Source organism: Camelus bactrianus, chromosome 2, assembly GCF_048773025.1.
Source record: "Camelus bactrianus isolate YW-2024 breed Bactrian camel chromosome 2, ASM4877302v1, whole genome shotgun sequence".
NCBI lineage: Eukaryota > Metazoa > Chordata > Mammalia > Artiodactyla > Camelidae > Camelus > Camelus bactrianus.
In genome coordinates this window covers 131,963,288-131,985,383 of record NC_133540.1, presented here as the reverse complement: position 1 = coordinate 131,985,383, position 22,096 = coordinate 131,963,288, and the positions used below count along the sequence as shown (strand labels likewise).

The following is a 22,096-nucleotide window of genomic DNA, read 5'->3' as shown; positions in this document are numbered from 1 at the left end:
TGCACATCTCTCCCCAGCTCTGCACTCAGTGATGCCATTTGGTACCTTGCCGTGGCCTTGATGGTGCACACACCACGGAAATAGCAAACGCTGCACGTTCATGTGCCCCTCCCTCCCCGGAGAGTGGGCATTGTACATTCGCCGCCACCTCGCTGGTGTGATGGGCGCCTCTGATGTGGTGCCTCTCTTAGGCCCCTGCAGCCCCCTGGCTTCCCCTTACCATGCTGTGTTGTATGGCCTTTGTCTGCATCAATCTCTTCCACCAGACAGAGCGCCCTGAGGGCCGCATTCACCATGGCTCCCAGCCCAAGTGCGTGGCTGGAGCATGTGTTTCTGATGTCTGCTAGGGAGCAAGTGGGTCAAGGGGTCGTTCGCAGGGGTCGCTGGGCAGCGCAGTCCCAGGTGACAGGCAGGGTCCGCCTCCACCCCACACTCTCATTCTCTTTAGAATGCGCAGTGGATGCTCTCTTTGGATCCTCGAGATGAAGCCCAAGTCACTGCAGAGGAGGGAGGTGGCAAAGGAGCCGAACTTTCCAGAAAGGCTAAGTTGTTTTGCAACTCTGTTTGGAGCTGGTTGTCTGGAACCGTTCGGAGCACCCATCTGTTCTTGACAGGGCCCAGCCTGTGAATCTCAGGCCCACGCACTGTGAATTTCTGTTAATTAAAAAAGTCGCATTCTGCCATCATATTCCCGGCTAACAAGGGAGAGGCCTGACAGCCAGTCACGCTGATTCTGCCCTCCCGCCCTCGCCTCCCTCTTCCCTCTTCTCTCCAAGCAGAGCGGCCTGGGCTCCCCTCCTGGCAGCTCACGCCCAGGTCAGGAACACGTGGAAGGGATGATCTTTGCGGGCCTTCAGTTCCCAGGGTGGCTGCTTTAAACGAAAGGTAGACCGCCGTGACCAGGAGCACGGGCGCCTTGAGAAGCCCCCGCGTCTCCGGGTCCCCGCCTTGTGGCAGCGGGAGCTCGCACTCCTCACGGCCCTGCTCCTTCCCAGGGCCACCCGAGGAGTTTGAGTCAAGAGCTCAGTGATGACGCGGAAATTCCGCCTCTGGTGGTCTCAGGGGACAAGCCAGAGGTGTGCCAGGCATTTATGGGTGAGGGTCTCCATCACAGCCCCAATGGCAGCAGCAAAATGTCAGCATAGTCTGAGTGTTCAGAGCGCCACAGAGCGCTGCATGTGTGCTGGCGGCGGCGTGTTCGACATTATTTAATGACATCGGAAAATGCCCGTGACGTGGTACTAGGGGAGGAAAGCAGAATGCGGAAGATGTGTATGGCATGTAAGTGACACAGAGAAAAACAGACACAAGGGTGTGCGTATATGTACACACACACACACACGCCTGTGTTTACATATGCACATAAGGTATTTTAAAAATTTTAAAGTCTGGAACCACTGGGGCAAGAGCACCACTACCATTTGGCCAAACTCCCCACGGTGATAAATCAGTCTCTTCCTTCTTACCTTCTGCCCGCCCAGAAATGCCCTGCTGATGTTCACATGAAACCCGCTCATGTTTGACCCAAGAAGAGCGAGAGGCTATTTTGTACTGATTTAAGAAAAGTGTGTGGGGGAAATGCAGTTACGTTTTATATAAATACATGAAACATGAATGTCATGAGCATCTCACAGTTGGATTTGAACACTAAATTTCATTCATTATACTGTGTTTCAGTATAATGGGGACTGACACCTATTCAAACAGACTCTGAAATATCATGCTATTTTGCATATTTTTCACATGCGAAAAACAATATTCTTTTGAAAATAACATTCGAGAATGTTATTCTGTGATTCCCTGGACCCTCCCCAACCCCCCCACTCAAGAAACCCAGCACGGGCCACACACGCATATGCACACGTGGGTAACAGCAGAGCCGAAAGACTGAACATGTGAGAGAAGCTGTGGGTAATAATGTTCATGCTGGCTAATAGTTTTTGGAGTCATCTCTGTTACTTTATTTTGTACAATTTATTTGCTATGAGAAAACGTAAGCGGGAAAAAAGTTAAGAAGGAAAATGGGTACTGTCTGTTGGCAAAGGCAAAGTACTTGAAAGATAACCTAAGCGTTTCATCCAAATCTGCTCCAGGAGCCGGAGGCTGAGGCCTCCGAGGAGGACCTCAGGCTGAGCATCAGGCAGCTCCGTCACCAGGCGCTGACCCTGCGGTGCCAGCTCAGGGACCAGGGCTCGGCGCCCCGGCCGCTGCCGGCCTCCCGCGGTGAGGTCGCCTGTCTCCGGGGCCAGGTAAGCGGAGCCCGCCAGCAAGTTAATCTTCCCTCACTCCAGGGAGTTCCGAGCTTAGGAAAAAGAACTAGGTAAGCTCTCACTGACCATTCTCAGCAGTCTGAACTTGTTCATCAGATTCCTAAAGTGCAGAACAGTACAGGAAGAAAAGCTTCTCGTCCGTCCCACCAGCTGTGTAATATACTGTAGTTTTGCCCAATGTCCTCACTGGAGGAAACTGGGCAAAGTATCCAAAGCATCTCTCTGTATTATTTTTTACAACTGTTTGTAAATCTAAAATTGTCTCAATCTTTAAAAAATGCAAAACAATAGTCTTTTTCTCCCTCTCAACCCCAACCCCTGCTGACTTCCATTTTTTTCAACCCCATCTACCCACATTCAGCACCTGTGTGTGTTCGTATGTGAAATCACATTGTGCAGAAATATTCTGCATCCTAATATTGTCACTGAATGAAAGATCTGGGTGATGTTCCATATCAACACACGCACGCTGGGTATTAAACTCTTGCACATTATTTTTCAAGAGGCCAAACCGTATGTTTTAAGCAATTCTTTGCATATAGAAACCCAAATTGTTTTTGTTGCTTTGCTTTACAAACAAGGCTTCAGCGAACATTTCTCTGCCTGTGTCTTGGAATATGTTCCCACTACATGGGTAAAGGGTAAAATCCCAGTGAAAGAATGACGAGGTCAAAGGCTATGTGCCTAATTAACTTTGAAGATGACGGCAAACGACCTCCAAAATGGCTGCATCATTTATGCTTCCGGCAGGAATAAACGAGTGTATGTGATTGCCCACAACTTGTTACCCTGAACCACACTTTACATTTTTTTCACAAGTTAATGGACGAAAATATACCATCAACATTTTCGATATGATTTCTGACTCCTGTCTTACGCATTCTTTGCATAATGGAACACACTACACATAGAATTGATGCCCTCCATCCGTGTTTCATAGCTTTTATGTCCATTAGTTTTGGGCTGTGGAGTATCTATGGGGTGGATGTGATTTTGGTTCTCTTAGTGTTGTATCTTTCTGTAAATTTATGTATCATTGTTTATATACAATAGTTCAGAGAACTGGGATCACTGGTTCAGACAGAGGAAATAGTGTTCATTCTTAATACATATGGCAAATTTGCTTTCCAAAGTATTGGTACCCACTTCCAAAGCCAAGGCAATAAATGAGGGTATATTTGTCACTCTGCCCTTAACTAATTTGGGTGGTCTGTCACCAATTTTTGTCCTGTCTGTCACTGATCTGTGAAAAATATAACTCCAGTTACACACGTTAGACCTTTTTTTTTTTTTTTACCATATCCAATGTTTTTATGTCTTTTTTAAAAAATAATTTTCATTTTTTTGTCTTTCTCTTCATCAGTTTGGATATTTTTTCTAGTCAGTCTTCCAGTTAAATAATGTTCTTTGGTGAGTTGAATTTGCTCTAAAACTCATTATTTTAGTTCTTAATTTTAGGAGTTGTATTTTACTGTCCTAGAAGTTACATTTGATTAATGTTTTATAGTTTCCAGATATCTGATGAAATTCTTTTTTTAATTGAAATATAGTTGATTTACAATGTTGTGTGAGTTTCTGATGTACAGCAAAGTGATTCAGTTTTATGTATATATACATATATATATTTTCAGATTCTTTTTCATTATAGGTTATTACAAGATGTTGAACATAGTTCCTTGTGCTATACAGTAGGTCCTTGTTGTTTATCTATTTTATATACAGTAGTTTGTATCTGCTAATCCTAAACTCCTAATTTATCCCTCCCCTTCTTACCTGTTTCTGTTTTGTAAATAAGTTTATTTGTACTATTTTTTAGATTCCACATGGAAGTGATATGTGATATTTATCTTTCTCTCTCTGACTTCCTTCACTTACTATGATTATCTCTAGGTCCATCTGTGTTGCTGCAAATAGCAGTATTTCATTCTTTTCTATGGCTGAGTAGTATTCCATTATATATATATATATATATATATATATATATATATATATATATATATATATATATATATATATACACACATACACCATTTTATACACACACACACACATGCACCCCCTACATCTTTATCTAGTCATCTGTCTGATGAACTTCTTGTTATGTAATTATTAAGTTACTTCCAGGTCTGTCTCTGGCTCCACTTTCTGCTTCACTAGCAGTGTGTGAAGGTCCCAACTTGACGTTCTCACTGACATTTGCTACTGTCTGTCTTTTTGTTGCCAACCATCCTAGTGGGTATGAAGTGGCATCTCGCTGTGATTTTGAGTTGTGTTTCCTTAATGGCTAATAGAGTTGAGCATCTTTTCATGTGTTTATTTGCAGTTCATCCGTCTTCTTTGGAGAGATGCCTGCTCAGATCCTCTGTCCGTTTTGTAACTGGGTTGTTGATTTTGCTGTTGCTGAGTTGTAAGAGTTTGCTCTGTGTTCCGGATGCAGTTCCTTTATTAGATACAGGATTTGCAAACATCTTCTCCCATTCTGTTGTCTTTTCACTTTCTTCTCGTTTGTTTTTTAGCTGCAAATGCCCCAGTACGCAGCTCACAGCAACGCATTCATGCTGTTTCTTTTTTTATATATATATTTTAACACCTTTACTGTGGCATGGTTCTTGTACAGTAAACTGCACATATTTCAGATTCACAATCTGGTGAATTTTGATAGATGTACACACCCATGAAACCGCCACCGCAGTCAAGACAGCTAACATTTCCGTCACTCCCCAGGAGGTGCAATTTTTGAATTCCCAGTTTATCCCTTCCCACACGACATATTCATGCTATTTCTTGGACTGAAGTAGACAGAAGATTTCATCCAAGCCTGCAGATATTACTGTGCGTCTTTTGAATGTAAGACAGTCTACGTGGAGCTGGCATTTTGCTCTTCGGCTATGTCCAGAAACATGTGCCAGAATAGATTTATAGAAATGTTCATTAAAGCCTTGTTTATGAAGCAAAGAAACAGAAACAATCTACGTTTTCATAAACAAAGAATTGGTTAAATCAATTTTGTTCCAGCCTCATGATTAAATAATATGCAAGATTCTAGAAGAATGCGATCAGTTTGTCTATATTAACATGGAATTACCACCACAGCTTTATGGTAAGTGACAAGAGCGAGCTGTGAGACAGTTTGTCTAGGGTAGTTTCATGTGCGTGCATACACACATATGCTTTCTGATCACGGGTAGCAGGGCTGAAAACAGTGTAGAGGTCAAAGGAAGTCCGGGGGACAGGAAGAAGGGCTTTTATCTATACAGCTTTCTTGTACTGACTACAGAGAGAACCAGAGAGTGGGTGAGGAGCCACAGAACACCCGCCTTACAGCAGCGTATGACTGTGGGTCAGGGGTTCGGGCAGGACTCGGCTGGGCGATTCCGCCCACAGAGCAGCAGCGGGGATCATTGCTGGTATTCAGCTGGGTGCTGGGCTGGGCTGGACAGTCCAAGGTGGCTTCACTCACGTGCCTGCCCCAGAGAATAATAATGGTTTACATTTCCTGAGGCTTGACCGATGCCAGTTGTTCTAAGACTTTACAGGAATCAATTCACAGAGTCCTCAGACCATCCTCACCATTGGGCGGGCACTAATATTACCCCCACTTTGCAGAAGAGAAAACTGGGGTCAAGAGAGACATGACTTGCACAAGGTCACGGTGCAAGTGAGTAGCTGGGCTGGGGTGGGACCCAGGGCATCTGGCTAGCGGAGCTGTAGGTTTAACACCGCGCCAACAAACTCTGGCACTTCCGCATGGGGAATCGGCAAGGCTTCCTTCCTGGAGGAAGAGGCAACGGGGCAATCTGGCAGGGCTCATTCTCCAGTGCTCAGAGCATCCGCCCTCCCTGATCCAGCAGAGCAGCTGCTGGGAAAGGCCCCTGTTCCCATTGAGAACTCTGGTAGGGGAAGAGGGGACGAAAGCCAACCTCTCTGAGCGCAGTTCACCGCGGAAGCGCTGGGCTGGGTGAACGATGGTTCTCAAAAATGTTGCTTCTCTTTCAGCTTCAGACGAACTTCAGAAAAAGCACCACGAGGCAAATTTGGCTGTGACGCCTTTGAAGGTAATGTGTGTGTGAAATCAATCTGAAGTGTCTGTTTCAGAAGAAAGGAGAGCTTAGCACTTTCCCCACTACGATGTAGCCCATCTCTATCATATAAAAACACTGGAAAGAAGAATGAGACAGATTTCACCCTGAGTTCCCATTTGCATTCAGCGTTTTCATGTATTTTCTTCCAGTGCATTTTACATGTGTCTGAGCTCCCACTGTTCCCGTGTGTCTGTGCCCCGCTTTCCCCGCTTAAGTGTGTAACCGACGTAAGAGCTGTCCTGCCTTTGCCAGCCTTGGAAGCTGCTGTCCGGCTGGAGTGTAAAGCATGAGACACCCCAGTTCATAAACCGCCAGATCCTCGGGGGTGTTCGCGTCAGTCTGTCCGTCTTCCCTCTGTCCTCCCCTCCCTCCCTCTCTCTTTTGCATTACTGTGTGTATGTATATGGGGGGGTTATATTGTGTATATATATATATACACACACACACACACACAATATATAGTGTATATATATACACACACACACACATTATTGTGTATAAATACTATGATGCACATTTTTTATTAGAAAAGGTTCCCCACATTTCAAGACGTTTCTTGAAGACAGATCCCCAGAAGTGGCAGCACAGGCTCACAGGCTCCGACACGCTAGTCAGACGTGTAGTCTGGTTGAGATGAGATGTTTACTCTCAAATGTGGCACCTGGACTTGGGCGGTGGACCTGGAGGGGCTGCCCTTTCTACTCTCCAGGCACGGTGGGCCAGGAGCTCGCTGGGCTGGGGGCTGGAAGGACGTGGTTGAGCCCCGGGACCCCGCTGACTCGGCGAGTGCACCCAGCCTGAAATAACGGGAATTCCCTCCTGGCCGCTCTCACGGCCTCTTCTGGCCGTCCACAGATGGCATGGGCGGAGAGGCGGAGAAAAGTGTAAAACTCTCGAAAATGGGAGGCTTCCCGCGCTCCTCTGAGGGCCTCGTCAGTTGCTACGCACCATTCGCTTAAATGAGGCCCACAGTCCCTTGTAAACTACCAAGTGCTTCACACCTGCAAGATGGAAATAAAAACACGGCACCAGCACTGCATCACTCGCACGTGGGAAGGCCTGCCACAGAGGAGGTAGGACTGGACGGGGAGGAGCCTCAGCGACCTGGGCTCGGAATCCAGCCCCTCCTCCGGGTCGTGATTCACCTCTGGTGCCTCGGTTTTCCCAACAGCAGACAGGAATGGTGGCTCCTGACCTGGCTCAGGGGGCATGGTGAGGACTCTGATGGCGCTGACCGCCCTCGGCTGCGGGCCTGCTCTACGTGCCTCCCCCACGACGCAGTTTCCGAGCACGTCAGGGAGGGGAACATGGACCCCACTCTGTGGATGAGGAGACCGAGGCTCAGAGAGGTGAAGTGCCTCGCCCGTAGTCACACAGAGCTACCCGGTCGCAGGGCCAAGACTTGAACCCAGCTCTGTCTGATGCCAAAGGCTGCAACCTTCCCATCGGCCACACTGTCTCTCTCAGAGCCCAGTGGAGTCACTGTCACCATCAACAATGGCCTCTTTCTCTGGGGAAACCATTCATAGTCAGCTGATGCTGCCTGAAGGGATGAGACCCTGATGTTTTGGGGTGTGATCCAGGGGTCCCAGGGAGCCCAGCCTCCTGTCCTGCCTGCCTGCAGCACTGGGCACCTGCTACACTGCCTAGAAACTGAAGCGCAAACGTCCCTGATCCTCTGGGACGAGCTTGGAGGGGAGTTCTGGCAGGAAGACCTCATCACCTCCTTCTCCAATGGAGCAGGAGGTGACGAGAGTCTGTGAGTCCCTCCGGACATGCTTCCCTCCATGCGGAGACCTGGGAAGTCATTTCACAGCAGAAGGGTCATGCACTCAGGTGGTTCACGTAACAAGTGCCTCCCCAGGGGCGTGCTGTGCCCAGCCATGGCACAGGGATGGAGCCGGGGATCCAGGGGAGTGTCAGCCTTGACCTTGAGAAGCCCCCAGACTATGTGGGGGACAGACCTGCAAATACAAAGATTAACTGCTGGGAAAGAGGCAGCTGGGGCCTGGGCGCAGAGGGGCTGAAGCCCTGAGCATCAGGAAGGCGGTGCCCAGGCCGGCCTCTGAGCAGATCTGCACAAGGCTTTTCTGTGCTTGGGACATGTAGGAGATGCAAAGGAGCGATGAGGAAGTTCCTGGGTGTCAGGGGTCGGAGTGGGCCAGCATGGCTGGAACAGGGGGCATGAGAAGGAGGGTTGTCATGATGGGGCCAGACAGGCTCACGGACCGGGCCAGTCTAAGACCTTTGATGCATGAGGGCCCCACTGGGCCAGCCCTGTGGGAGTGTTTGCCTGCACCGTCTCCTTTTGTCCTGGTGCCCTTAACCGCACCCATTGTACAGATGAGCAAGTCGAGGGGTAGGGAGGAGCTTGGTCTCATAGCTGGTCGAAGGTGGGGCTGAAGTCCACTCTGCTGACCCACCCAGGGGGCATCCAGACAGCAGTAGGGGAGCCCCCAGAGGTGGGCAGCAGTGCGGCTGCTTGTTTTCAAAGCCAGCTGTGGCTTCTGGGTGGAGGGAGGGATTGCAGGGAGGAGGCTGAGCTAAGACAGGGCTGGTGATGTGGAGCCGGGAGCCGATGCCCCAGCCCCGCTGTCCCAGCTCAGTCATCCGGCCCCTGAGGGAGCCCTGCAACCATGAACCCACCTGACTGCATCTTTGCTTCCACCCTTTCAGGCCAAGCTGGCTTCTCTGGTCCAGAAATGCCTGGAGAGGAACCACCTGATCACACACCTGCTGTGGGAGCTGCACAGACATGGGGCGGTGAATCACCTGCTCTCCGAGATGGCGCGCAGCATGGTGAACGACACGGCCCTGGCCGAGTACGCGGCCACCTTCCTGGCTCCTAGGGTCCCAGAGGTAGATCCCCACAGACAGCCCTACTCTTCTTCCCATGGGGACTATGGGCTCATCCACCTGCCCACCTACCTGCCTGACCTGCAGTGTCCCTCCCTCCCTCCCTCTGTCCACTGACCTTGCCTGAAACACACCCTGGACAACCTGTGCTCAGGGCTGGCCTAGGGAGGTGATCTGGCCTTCCTTAACCTATAAAAGTGCTCACAACACACACGATGCATGAGACAGACACATACAGTGATTTCCATTCAGTGTCAAACAAGCACCATGACAACGGTTTCACCAGATGGTTCTTTCATGTGTGCCTCAGGCCCTTAGCACTTGCCACTTCCTCTGGCAGGATTCTTGTCTGCCCTGCAGCCACCCATCCATCCTTCAGGGCCCAGTTCACATGTGACCTTGCCTAGGAGCCTGCCCTGGGTCCCACAGACCACAGGGGTTAGCCATACGCCCCTCTGTCTTTCATTGTACGTGGATATGTGTGACATGGCACATAGGAGGGTCTCCCTTCTGCTGTTGGGAGAGTTTTGTCAGCGCCTCTTTGCTGGAGCCATAGTCATTTCATAACCATCTCTGTCTCCCTAGTGCCTGGCACGGAAAAGCCGCTCAGGGAATATTTGTTAAATGAATGAAGTAATAAACTAAACAAATGAGGATCTCCTCTGCTAATGAGCAACAAAAGAGGAGACAGAGGCTCAGAGAGGTTGCGAGACTCACTCAAGGTCACACAGCTCCCAGGTAACACAAGTGGTGAGGGATGCCAGTTCTGACCCAGGTTTGATAAAGATACTCCCGGGTCTCTGCCTGGCTCTGAACAGCACCTGGGCATCTGAGTGCACACAGCCCTCGCGGGTGCTGAGCTGAGCCTGCTCGCGCTCACAGACACACACACTCACACATGGGCGAACAACCCCGTTACTGGGGAGCAGCCAGCAGCGCCTGCACTGGATTAGCTCAGTTCCTGATGGTGCGAGAGTGAAATGCAGCTGCTGCTGTGGACACAGGCGGCCCTGTTTTCCAGAATCACTCAATTGGCCTCACGGGCTCCCACTGTTGGCAGTGTAGCACCAGATCTGCGCCTTCCTCCTCTACCTTCCCAGCCCGGCCTCTGCAGGCCGACCCTCTCTGTCCCTTCTTTGCCCCACAGCCTTCAGAGTCGCAGGTGTCCTGTGGTCCAAAGCACCACACAGCCAAAGATGTGGAAACCTAGAGAAAAGGGACTGCTCAGGGCCACAGCAACTTGGTTCAGAGACAGAATTTGGATCTAGATTCCCAGACTCCCAGTCCAGTGCTTGTCCCTTTGCCTGAGGGCTTCAGGCCTCTTCAGAGGCAGAATAAGGATGGGGAGAGAGGTCAGCACCTCGTCTAGGGATCTGGCATAGTCCCTGCGTGTAAGCTGAGGCAGGACTGAAAGCAAAGTTCCAGGGAAGTTGTTGGATGCAGCAGGTGTCACCTGGGTGGGGGACTGGCTGTATTCTGAGATGGTGCCATCATTGTAGTGAGAGCTCTACCCTCCAAGGGCTGCTCTTCGTCTTGCAGGCTCTGAAACTAGAACCAATTTGTTCACTGGGATTGGACAGGCTGACTCACATTGACCAAATTCACAGAGACTGAGGTATAAACTTGAACACTAACTGGTTAATTTCCTCTGAGAACCAGAACTTTGGGCAGACTCTTTATACTGAAATGATGGATGGAAAGCTATCAGTAGAGCCTCTCTTGATACTGGAATTATCTGGAAAGTCAAGTCCATTCATTCATTTGTTCATTTGTAAGTCAATAAACGTTTAGTCAGAAGGTTATTTGGGAGCCTGAAATAAGAACAGAGAGGGTTAATGGTCTCATCTGCCTGATGCATTCATTTCCCATAGAGATGTGTTCCTGGGCCTGGACATGCCTCCTTTCGGCTAGGGTGTCCCCGCCCCAGACTTTATGAAAGGCCACGGCCAGTTATGAGCTTCCATTCCCTCCTTTTAAGGTGACTTTGAATCTGCTGTGACCCATTTTTGCATTATTTTACAATTCAGTTCCACCACCTGGGAGGCGGCTCGCTGTGCCCTCCACAAATCACAAAAGCCTGGCTCTGCATTTTATTCCACAAATATTTATTAAGCACCTGTTGCCTCGAGCCAGGCATGGTGCCAGGCGCTGGGGAGAAATGGTGAACCAGACTGGCCAAAATGTACAAGAAGACGAGGGAAATAATCGTCATAAGTTACAATGAGGAGAAAGGACTTAGGCAGAGATTGACTATTCTGCTGGGTAGTTGTGTGTCTTTGAGCAAGACCTGAATTACTCTGAGCCTCAGTTTGCTTGTCCGTAAAATGGGAACAGTACAGCCCACCTGGCAGAATTGACATGGGGATGGACCAAGATAACTTGTAGAGCCCCTTGTGCAGGGATGTCCCACGGGGTAGGAACCTGGGCCTGGTGTGGGCAGCTGTCAAGGCAATGGGGGAGTTCTGACATCCAGGAGCCCTGGGTTCAAATCTTAGCTCTGTCGCTGCCTAGCTCTGTGGCCTTAGGAGAGGCCACTTCCATGTACCACTTACCATGGTGCTTTATGTAAGAGACTCAGGTAGTCCTCCTGTGGGGAAGATGCCATCATTAGCCCCCTTTCCAGATGAGAAAACTGAGGCTCAAAGAGGTTATAAGTCATGCCCAAAGTCACACATCTGTAAGTGGCTTTCTAGCTCAGCATTTGATATATGAGGTCACCTGGCCGAAGCAGAGCGGGATCGGAACCTGGCAGTAGGATTCTGCGCAGTCCTGGCTACTGGGACCCCCGTGCGGCGTGGTGGGGACCGTGGGCGGTGGCAGGAGATCTGGCACATGCACACTGGGCCCTCAGTGAGTCAGTCCCTCTTGTCACTGGAGGGCCAGTCCTCAGTGTGCGGATATAAGGCAGTGAAAAAATAACCCGGTGATGTGTTTAACAAACGAAGAGGGCTCCAGGCTGGCCGGAGGGAGGGGGTTCCTGAGTGGAGGAGTTTCGAGAGGCTGGACGGGAGGGTCACGAACACCTGGCTGCCAGTGGGGGTGTTTGCACTTGGTTCTTCAGTGAGTGCGGAGCAGCTGAAGGGGTTGGAACAGGCCAGATGTGCTTTGGGAGGATGAACCCACGGGCGTGTGGGCTATACTGAGCTGCAGAGTCTGCAGCCGGATGGCTTGGCCGTGAACTCTCAGGGCCCAGGCTGCTGAGCGGAGCTCTGGGGACACGGAGACCCTCGTGGCAGTGGTGGCAGCTCCTCCCGCTGGCAGGCGGGCAGGAAGTGGGTTTTACGGGTGCCGATTCTTGTCTCAGAGAACACAGATGGAGTTCCCGATGGAGACACTGGCTCTGGCTCAGAGCCCGGGAGGGCTGCCCGGCTGGGCAGACACTGATGGGCTCGGGTGGGATGAGCCACAGTGGAGAGGGCGGGTCCTGGGAGCCCTGAGGCTGGCGTGCCTGCGAGTGAGGCCTTACGGAAACACCTCTGGGAGGCCCACATTCTCAGGCTCTGCTTGGGAGGGGGCTCACACCAACCACAGATATCTGAGGGGGGACGGGGTGTGGGCTGCGGGGGGGCCCACCAGGACAGGCGGCCTGGCCCGTTCATTAATTCACCGGAAGCGGTGATGACGGCTGAGACTCACAGAGCCTTCCCTGAGCCAGCACTTTCCATGGTTCACTCACTTCATTCTCCCAACATCCCACTTTGTCAAGGAGGAGACTGAGGTTTAGAGTCATCAAAGAGCTGGTCCACACAGGAGGAGGGCAGGCTGGGGTTCAGAGCCAGGGTCCATCTGAGCTCCCAAAGCTCCCTTTCAGGAAGACGGTGCACATGCCCACAGTGGTGGCTTGGGGTCAGTGTCCAGCTTCCAACGACTTCCTTTTCTCACCCTGGTTGGGTGGGTGATGTCAGGAGGGGAGGGTATAGCTTAGTGGTAGAGTGTGTGCTTAGCATGCATGAGGTCCTGGGTTCAATTCTCCGTACCTCCATTAAAAAACAAAAAACTTAATAATAAAGAAACAAATAAACAGACCTAGTTACCTCCCCCTTCCCCACAGAAAGGAAGGAAGGAAAGAGAGGAAAGAAGGAAAGAAAGGAAGGAAGGAAGGAAGGAAGGAAAGAAGGAAGGAAGGAAGGAAGGAAGGGAGGAAGGAAGGAAGGAAGGAAGGAAGGGAGGAGGGAAGAAAGACAAACTACAGCAGCCTGGGCGGCTTAAACAGGAAGCATTGCTTTCTCAGAGCTCTGGAGACTAGAAGTCAGAGATCCAGGCGCCGGCACGGATGGATTGTGTGCGTGGCCACCTTCACGCTGTGTCCTCACGTGGCGGGCAGAAAAACCAGCGCTCTCACACCGCTTCTCATAATGGCAGTTTCCACCTGAGGACTCTTCCCCAAGACCCCACCTCCAAATGCCTTCCCATGGAGGCTAAGTTTTCAGCCTATGAGTTTTGGGGACACAGACATTCAGTGCACACCACTAAGCGACAAGGACAGACACGTGGTAGGATGGGGGCTGCCCAGCCCTTGGAGCTGCCATCTTCCTCAGCCGTTGTACTGCCCACCCCTTGGTGTCTGGGCCACCACTGTCCATGGGTCAGTCTTGCATCCACCCTGGCATGCTTCCTGCAGCTCTGCTGGTTCTCTCCAGCCCGGGCGCTGGTCCTGAAGCAGAGGGACTCCATGAGGTCAGCCGGGCCAGCTTCGCCGGTGTCTTTCGTCCGGGAACACTGGGTCTTGCCGCCTCCCTGGCTTTGGCTGAGACGGGAGCAAGGGGAAGGCAGGTTCCTTCCTTTCTTAGGTTCCTAAAGCCTCTCTGGGGGTTCTCAGTTCCACCCCATCCCCCAAACTGGCTTGACTGGGCGGGTCTCAGGGCATCTTCTCAGGGCCCCTTGGCTTCCTCCCCCACCCCCAGCCCCAGGGCACCTATTTTTTCTGGATTTCACAGGACATAGACTGTTGTCATTCCCAAGCCAAGAATGAGAAGACTTCTTTGTTGCTTGTACGTGGGTGTCATCCCCTCCTTGGAGGCAGATGCCTGGGCGCCCCAGGGAGGTAGAACAGGGGTGCCCTCCTGTCTGTGGCTGTGTGCCTGGCCGACCTCCGCCGGGGTCTGGCCTGGGTCAGCTCAGCAAGTGGAAGACCCATCGGAGAAGTGGATGGGTTGGCCCTGCACTTCCTGGGACGTGAGCTCCAGTCCTCTCTCCAGGCATGGAGATTCACCTGGCAGGTCAAGACACCCCAGATCCCGCAGACCTGCCCCCTGTGGCCCTGGTGCTCAGCCTTCGCCTCTCCAAGCTGCCCACTCTCTCATGCCTTGGTTGCAAGGGGTGGGAAGTGCAGACCTCTTGTAAGGCCCTGGGAGGGTTGAACAAGACCCGACATCAAATGCCCATCACGGCGCCATCGCATAAAAGCACTCAAAGGAGATGTAGGGTCCCTTTGGGCAAAACCAAAGTGTTGCTCTGCTGGGGGAGGTCAGGGTCTTGTGTGCCAGCACCAGAGGGTCATCCAGACCCCAGCCTTGGAGACACGCACACGACCTGGCCAGGAAGCTGCCAGTTCCACTCCCTCTTGCCCTGCTTTTTTCTCTTTGCTCCACGTCCCAGAAACACCTCGCTCTCCTCTGAGTATTGGCCCACAAGCTGTCTCTTTGGGCCTTCGGGAACGGACTCTCATCCTGCAGGGAGCAGTGAGACTGAGGGCCCTGAACTCCCTTAATTCATCAAACCAGCAACCCCAGGTCTGCACCTCTAAGGACCTGGGCAATTATTTTCTTTTTATCTCCCGCCTTTTAGGAAGTTTTGAGTATTCCCCCAAATGTTTACCTGGGGAGAGAGACGGGGGTGTGGGGTGCGTAGGGCGAGCCTTTGCCCTTTTGCTACTCTGTGGGGAGCGTTTAGTAAACATTCGTTCTCATTCCGTTCTGACAAAACCCTATAAGGAGTATATTAGTAGCCCCACTCTGCAGATGGAGAGGTCAGGGCTCAGAGAACTCAACTGATTTGGCCAAGGCCACGGAACCAGTAAGTGTCAGAGCCAGGACTCAACCGGAGACTGCCTGGCTCCGAGCCTCTCCAGGCTGACAGGATAAAAGAGGCGCAGGAAGGCGGGGAAAGAGCTCTAGATCTCAGATCACTTGCTGAATTCAGTGCCCCCAGGAGTCAGTTTGGTGCCCATGAGGCTACTTTGTGGATACAAAAGTCAACGAAACCTCATTTTCAAGTTGAAGGAGTCTGCACCTAATAAGACAGGCTCTAAACCTGGGTGCAGACAAAAGCGTTCATCTGAGGCATAGCCATGAGCAGAGAGAGGGAGACTGACTAGGGGGCATCTTCCTGGAAGAGGAAGCACCCAAACTGGGCCTTGAAGGATAAAAAAAGAATTTTAATAGCTGGAAGGATGGAGTGAAGGCCCTCTAGGCTGAGAGCCCTGCATGTGCAAAGGCCCTGGGGTCTGAAGGGTCATGGTACTTGAAGACACACAGTTTTAGGGGATACAAATGAAGTGCTCTGAGAACAGTTAGCACAGTAAGAGAACAGGCACTGGGCCTGATACAGAAGGCTCCCAGTAAGTGGTGGTGGGATTGGAGTAGCATTGGAAGATGGTTGGGCCATAATCCATGCCCTTGCTCTGGATTAGTCATTCCATTTTAGAGGGACAGTCACAGAGGCCAGGTGTCACAGTGCAGCGTGTAGGGGCTATGGGAGAGGCAGGTGGAATCAGGGAAGACTTCACAGAGGTAGGGGCGGGCACTTGATTTAGGTATTGACGTATACATAAAAGCTCACTGGAGAAGGAGAAGGAGAGAGCGTTCTTGCAGGCAGGGAGGTGGCTGGTGCAAATACTTAAAGGACACAGTGGAGATGGGGGGAAAGGTATCAAAAGGATCCTGCATTAAGGGCCCCTTCCTCACCAGAAAACCCAACAGGCAGAAAGACCTGGGCTGCTGCTCTGGAATCAACTCTGACTTGCCTTGAAGATTCAGCTGTTGCTCTTCTTGAACCAATTGGGGGTCACCAGGCGGAGCAGCTAAGTTCCCACTGCCGCCCCACCTCTTCCAGACATGCACTGTGGGGTACAGGAGGACAACCAGCCCACACTGGGTGCAGAGAATTCCTCTTGAAAGCTCTGCCGTCCAGCTGTCTCATTCTTCCCGGCTTCCCAGCTCTTTGAACAGCAGTTTTAAAAACACATTTATCAATCTCTGTCTGGAGATTCAATTTGGAGTAAAGAAAATGGAAGCTTTTCCTCGTGCCCGTATTCCCTAGGAGCAAATCCTGGACTCCTCTGAGGATTGTGGGTGGAGGAAGGAGGGGTCCTGCCTGCATTTTCGCACACCGGGGGAGGAGCGGATCTGGTCCTAGAATACACTTTCTGCAGGAGTGGTGGGGGCAGCTTTTTCCAGCTGTAGTCATCTGTGTAAGGCTTTCCCTCCTGTGTCATGCAGAGTAAATGCTGAGATGTCTTTTCTTCCAGACAAGCCACCACCTGGACGTCGACTCTGAGAAGACAGCAGTTGTAAGAGGTCAGTGCGATTTTCATTTGGGAATAGCCTGCGTGCTCAGACACAGTCCAGGCCAGCAGGACAATCTGACAGGTGGATGAGGGTAGGAAAACAACCACGGTCAAGTGCAGACGACTAAAGGGACCAGACCCCGCCGTCTCGCCCTCTCTTCCCCGCGTGGCTCTGCCTGTTCACTTCCCTACGTAAGGACCACGCATTAGCAAAATACTGCCGCTGCAGAAGTGGCCAAGCTCACAGCCCGGTAGTTTCACTCCTGGAAATTTATCCTAAGTAAATAATTCTATGTGTGGAAAAGCCCAGTGGACAAGTGTATTCATGCCGGGGTATTTGTAATAGTGAAAAATCGTGGGGAAAACTCCGGTATTGTTAATTACCGTGTGTCCACTGAGTATGAAATACCGGCCGCTAAAACGATGCTGAGACGCGCCACGTGGTCGCATAGAAATGGTGGCATTCTACTAAATTAAAAAAAGGGTAGGAAGTGGAATGCATTGGGTGGCTGTGATGATAGACTGCAAGTGAACGTCTGTGGGTGAATGGCAACTTGGGCTCGAAGATAAATTCAAATACACCATGGTTATTTAGTTGGTAACCTCCTTAGATGGGGGATTTTGTTGTTGGTGTTGTTCTAGTATTTTTATTGTTAAAAAGAAAACTAAGATGCTCTCTGGCCAGCCAGAGTTTCCCTGGGCCTTGTTTTATCAGGCAGAGTACTGTCAGCATGGGGGGTGCTGGGGGGCCCAAGGATTTACTTAGGGCTATGTTGACGTCAGGTGCTCAGAGTAAAAGTGAAGAAAGCATGGACGGCATTACCGTTAGGTGACTGAGCCGCTCTTGATAATCGCTCATTGGCGACTCTTACGACCAGATTCTGCTCTTACTAGCTGTATGGTCTTGAATGGGTTCATTAACCTCTCTGAGCCCCAGACCCTCCTCTTTAAAAGGAAGATAACTCGACCTTTTTCAGAAGCGTTAGTTCTTGGCACGTTGCCAGACGCCAACAGACAAGAAGAGAGACCTGTCCTCAGTTTCTTGCTGGGTAGGATGGGCCTGCCCTCCTGCACCTTCATCTCCTATCTCCACAGTCTGGGTTGGTTTCTGTTTTCACAGTTGGAGGTGCATAAAAAGAGGCTGGTCCTGCTTCTGCCACTAATTTGTGCAAGTCTTCTCCCTTCTCTGGGCTCAGCTTCCTCACTTTTAAAAGAAGGAAATGCACTAGATTGATTTAGTTACTTACTCATTTAGCATTTCTGGGAGGCTGCCTTGTGCCAGACCCCGGGTAGGTGTTGGACTTACAAAGATGTGTCGCCCTGCAGAGGTGGTGGTCCTTGTGCTGAAGGAGCTTGCAGCCGTGTGATGGAAGGTGAAGCAGGCAGTTTTCTAAGGTACCCCAAGACCATGATAGTACCATCAGAGGGGTGTGGATGTGGCACTCAGAGAGTTCAGAGGCATCCAAGAGGGCCTCTGTCGTGGGTTGAGGGGATCAGGGAATGAAAGAGAATGAAAAAGGCTCAGAGACTTGTTGATTTTTAGAGTAGATTTCCGGGTTGAGGCTTGACTGAGAATATTCTCTTCTAGTTCAGAAGTACCTCCTGAATCCCGAAATGGACAGTGTCCTCCAAAGACCTTTGCATTCAGAGTCCTGGCCTATTCCTGAGACTGAGTGGCCAGTACAGACAGCTCGACTGGATTCTTTGAAGGTGAGAGGACATCAGTCACTTAATTTCTTAAGTAAACATTTTTACTGAAAGTACAACACGCATACAGAAAAGGATACACTAGAAAGTGTACAGCTCAGTGAATTGTTATGAAGTGAAACACACCCATAAAGCCACCACCAGGTCAAGAACTAGAAAATGACCAACACCACAAAGCTCCCTGCTGGTTCCCCCTTCTAGTCTCTTTTTATTATGTTTTTTAATTTTGTGGTTTTGTCAAACTGCGTCCTCTGTGTCTGGTAATTTTTCACCGAGTGCTAGACATCATGCATGAAAACTTGAAGACAGAATCTGAGGTTCTGTTTGAGTGTTTTCATCCAGACAGAACTTCCTCTGTTTCTCACATCAGAACTGATTCAGAGATGAGTTTAGTACTTATGAGACCTGCTTTATTTCTCGCTCACTCTTACTCCTAGGGCACAGCCTTTCCAGGTCCCCAGCAAAAGCCTGTAATGTTTATCAGTGACCTTCCCCTGGCCCCAGCCCTCCCCATGAGGCTGTCAAAAATTCTGCTTAGCTTTCCACCTCTCAGCTGCCTCCCTCACACATGAGTTCTGCCTTCACTTGGAGGGGAGATACAGCCTTCAGTTCTGCACCAGCTCCTCTTGGCTTCTTTCCTGTTTCAAATCTAAGTCCCACAAATCCTCACAGTCTTTGTAGCTCTCAGATGCTTTTCAGTAGCTGTTTTGCTATATTTTGTCCAACTGTCCTACTTGCACTTACTGGAGGTTTGGTCCAAAATGTCCTAATCAGTTGGACCCAGAGCAGCACTCTGTTTTCCCAGAGAAAACCTATTTTACTTATGAGATTTGGAGTCTGCCAGGCCTGAGCTCAAATCTCAGCTGTAATTCTGGTAATGCGGGGCGGATTACTTACTATGTCTGTGCGTCAGTCTCCTCATCTGTAAAATGGGGATAATGCCGCCTACTGCTGTTGTGAGGATAAAATCAGGTAAGCAGAGTTGAATACATGTCTGGGACATAAGAGATGCTCAAGGGGAATAAAAGCAGCCATCGCTCAGGGGGAAACTGATCTTATTCTTAGCATTTTATCTCAACCTTTTATTATTGGTTTTCTTCTGCCTTTTATTCCTGTGGCTTCTCACCTGCCTTCATGCTTATATGAATTCTTTTAATCTAACAAATGGAGTTGATATTTACCTCTCAGGGTCTTTGGATCAATTCAATGAAATCGTGCACATCATGTAATTACCATCCCGCCTGATGCAAGGTGATGTTCAGTGAATGACAGCCATTGTTACTGACCTTCTTAAGCTTTTTTTTTTTTCTGGTGGGTGACTTTCATTTCGAATTACTTGTCTACAGGCTTATTGCTTAGTAATGAGAACTTCTTTCCAGCTTTGATCTTTTTCTAGGGAAATTACGTCTGACCTTTGATCTTTGACCTACCTTATCACAAAGCAGGTAGAAGGCATTTTAGGCACAGGGAGCAATGCCTGCAAAGGCAGAGGGTCCAGCTCCCCCGAAGCCCTGGGGGAATGGCAAGCAATTAAACGCGGCTGTAGCATAAAGGGGAGAGGAGTCTAGGAGATCTTGATGGCGGGGTTGACAAGAACAAGCTGAGGAAGAAAACCCCACCCCCATTTCTTGAATGTTCCCTGTGTGCAGTGCATCAGTTTATCCGGCACTCACAGTGGGCGCACCAGCTGGACCTGGGCGTCAGCCCTGCTTCACCTAGGAGAGAAGATGAGCTCCCGAGGAGGCGACCAGCTAACCCAGGTCACACGGCTCGTGAGAGGCAGGGTTGGGCTTCCAACCCGAGCAGCCTGGCCCTAGGGCTGGCGCTTGGTCATTACGTGTCCAGATAGTGCTGGCCTTCCGGGGAGCAGGGGGTGCGGATAAGAGCTGTCTCTCCTGCCCCCCTTGGCGTTCCAATCTGGAGTTTAATGTGAAACAAAAACCCTCCAACGTCTGCTCTCAGGGCTACTGGCCAGAAACTCACAGCAAAGCTTTTCAGGAAACCGTAGGAGTGTCAGCTGAATGAATGGATGAACTGAAGAGCCTCTTAATCTTATGGTTCTGAGTTTCTCAAGTGTTCTTCAACCTTCTTCGAAGTTCTCACCACAGTGTAGACGCCACTGGATCAGAACTCTCTCTATTGGACATACTTTCAAGCCCACAGGATACTTTTGGTTCTTTATAACGAGATGGCAGAAGGGTCAGTTTAAGTGTCCTTTATTCCCATGCTTTAACAGTTCCTGGCCCAGAGGAGGCCTTGGAGGGTGAATTTGGATAAATAATGAGGAGGTGGGAGGGGGCCGGTGGGCTGTTCTCCAGAAGGTCATGCAGTCACCTCGTCCTCATCCCAACTTTGCGTCTCGCCCGCGGCCTTGGTTCTGTCCGGTCGTGACTGGCATTCAGGAGCCGAGCTCTCTGGCCTGCAGAAAAACAGATTGCAAGCCATCTATCTGGGCTGGCTTTGGGTAAGAGCTTCCTGCGGTGAAAATGAACTCTTTAAACAACTACACCAGCGGGTTAGTGACCTATAAGCAAAATGAGGTCATTTTTGAAGGGCAGTAACTAACTTTATCACATGTCACCATCATTTTATGGTTGAGCTTAGAGAAAAAAAAAAAAAAGAAGGGAGCATGAGGTTGGCATCCAGCAGACATTGATCTCCTTTTCACGGGAAGGTCACCTTCTCTTGTCACCGTGAACAACAAAATTGATAGAGGACATCACTCTGTGGGGAGACCATCAGTGACTGTCAGGCCTTTCGATGACATGGGGCTCGAGCCTCCACCTCCCCAGTCTCCGCTTCACACAGCGTTGATGGCCTGTGTCTCCGCGAACTATAATAGAAGGTGCTGGGCACAGAAAGTTCTAAGTGTTCGTATTGCTGCCGTCTCTTCCTTGGGTAGAACGGGGGATGGGAGGGGTTTGTGGACGTAGAGAAGTGGAGACCATCTCCTTGTCCTCCTCCCTCCAGTTTCCCGGGCCCTCGGGAACGACGCCTGACCCTGGAATTTGCCTGGCTGCAGTCCCTGGGGAACCAGGGCTCCCTCTACAAGGTCTGCAGGAACGAGGCGGAATGACCTGCCCTGTCCTCCAAGCCAACGCCCTCCCGCCATCCCCCGAACTCCTGAGCCCCGAGAGGATCCTGACTTTGCACCAAGAGCTTAGACAAAGCATCAGCCGCAGTTCCCAGGTCAATAAATCACCGCTGGAGTTATAAATTGAGTAAGACCACTCACTCTCCGGGGCCATTTCACAGACGCCATAAATATTTGAAGCAAAACTTTCAGAGAGCGTTTTAAGAAATTGGTAGCAATCAAAACCCTGATTCAGTGGCCAGCGGCTTTGCCTGTGGCGCTGGGATCTGTGTTGGTTGTCAGAGCTCTGGAGAAATACTGGACTTGCAAATTCTTAGGAGTCTGGCTTTGCCAATGTCAAGGCAGCAAAGGGCATATTTCCTGCACCAAAACCTATTGAGCGACTGGCCTGGAGGTTCTCAACTGGGCGTGATACCCCACCCCTACCCCACCCCAGGGGAAAACCTGGCAACATCCGGAAACATTTTTATTGTCACAACTGGGAAGCTGCTACTGGCATCTAGAGGCCAGGGAAGCTGCTAAACACTTTTCAGTGCCCAGGACAGCCTCCTAGAACAAAGAGTCATCCGGTCCAAATGTC

At 50.5% G+C, this 22,096-nt stretch overlaps 1 protein-coding gene across 1 annotated transcript; it reads left to right on the top strand.

Moving 5' to 3' along the window:
- The first annotated feature begins 294 nt into the window (after window positions 1–294).
- On the top strand, window positions 295–21,859 carry LOC105083217 (uncharacterized protein C4orf50). Its single transcript, XM_074352932.1, has 9 exons — window positions 295–354; window positions 996–1,095; window positions 2,071–2,228; window positions 6,034–6,070; window positions 6,273–6,325; window positions 9,029–9,211; window positions 16,677–16,725; window positions 18,304–18,425; window positions 21,393–21,859. Exons 1-9 carry the CDS (start codon window positions 295–297, stop codon window positions 21,636–21,638), a joined length of 1,008 nt encoding a protein of 335 aa, XP_074209033.1. The 3' UTR covers window positions 21,639–21,859.
- The last annotated feature ends 237 nt before the right edge of the window (window positions 21,860–22,096 follow it).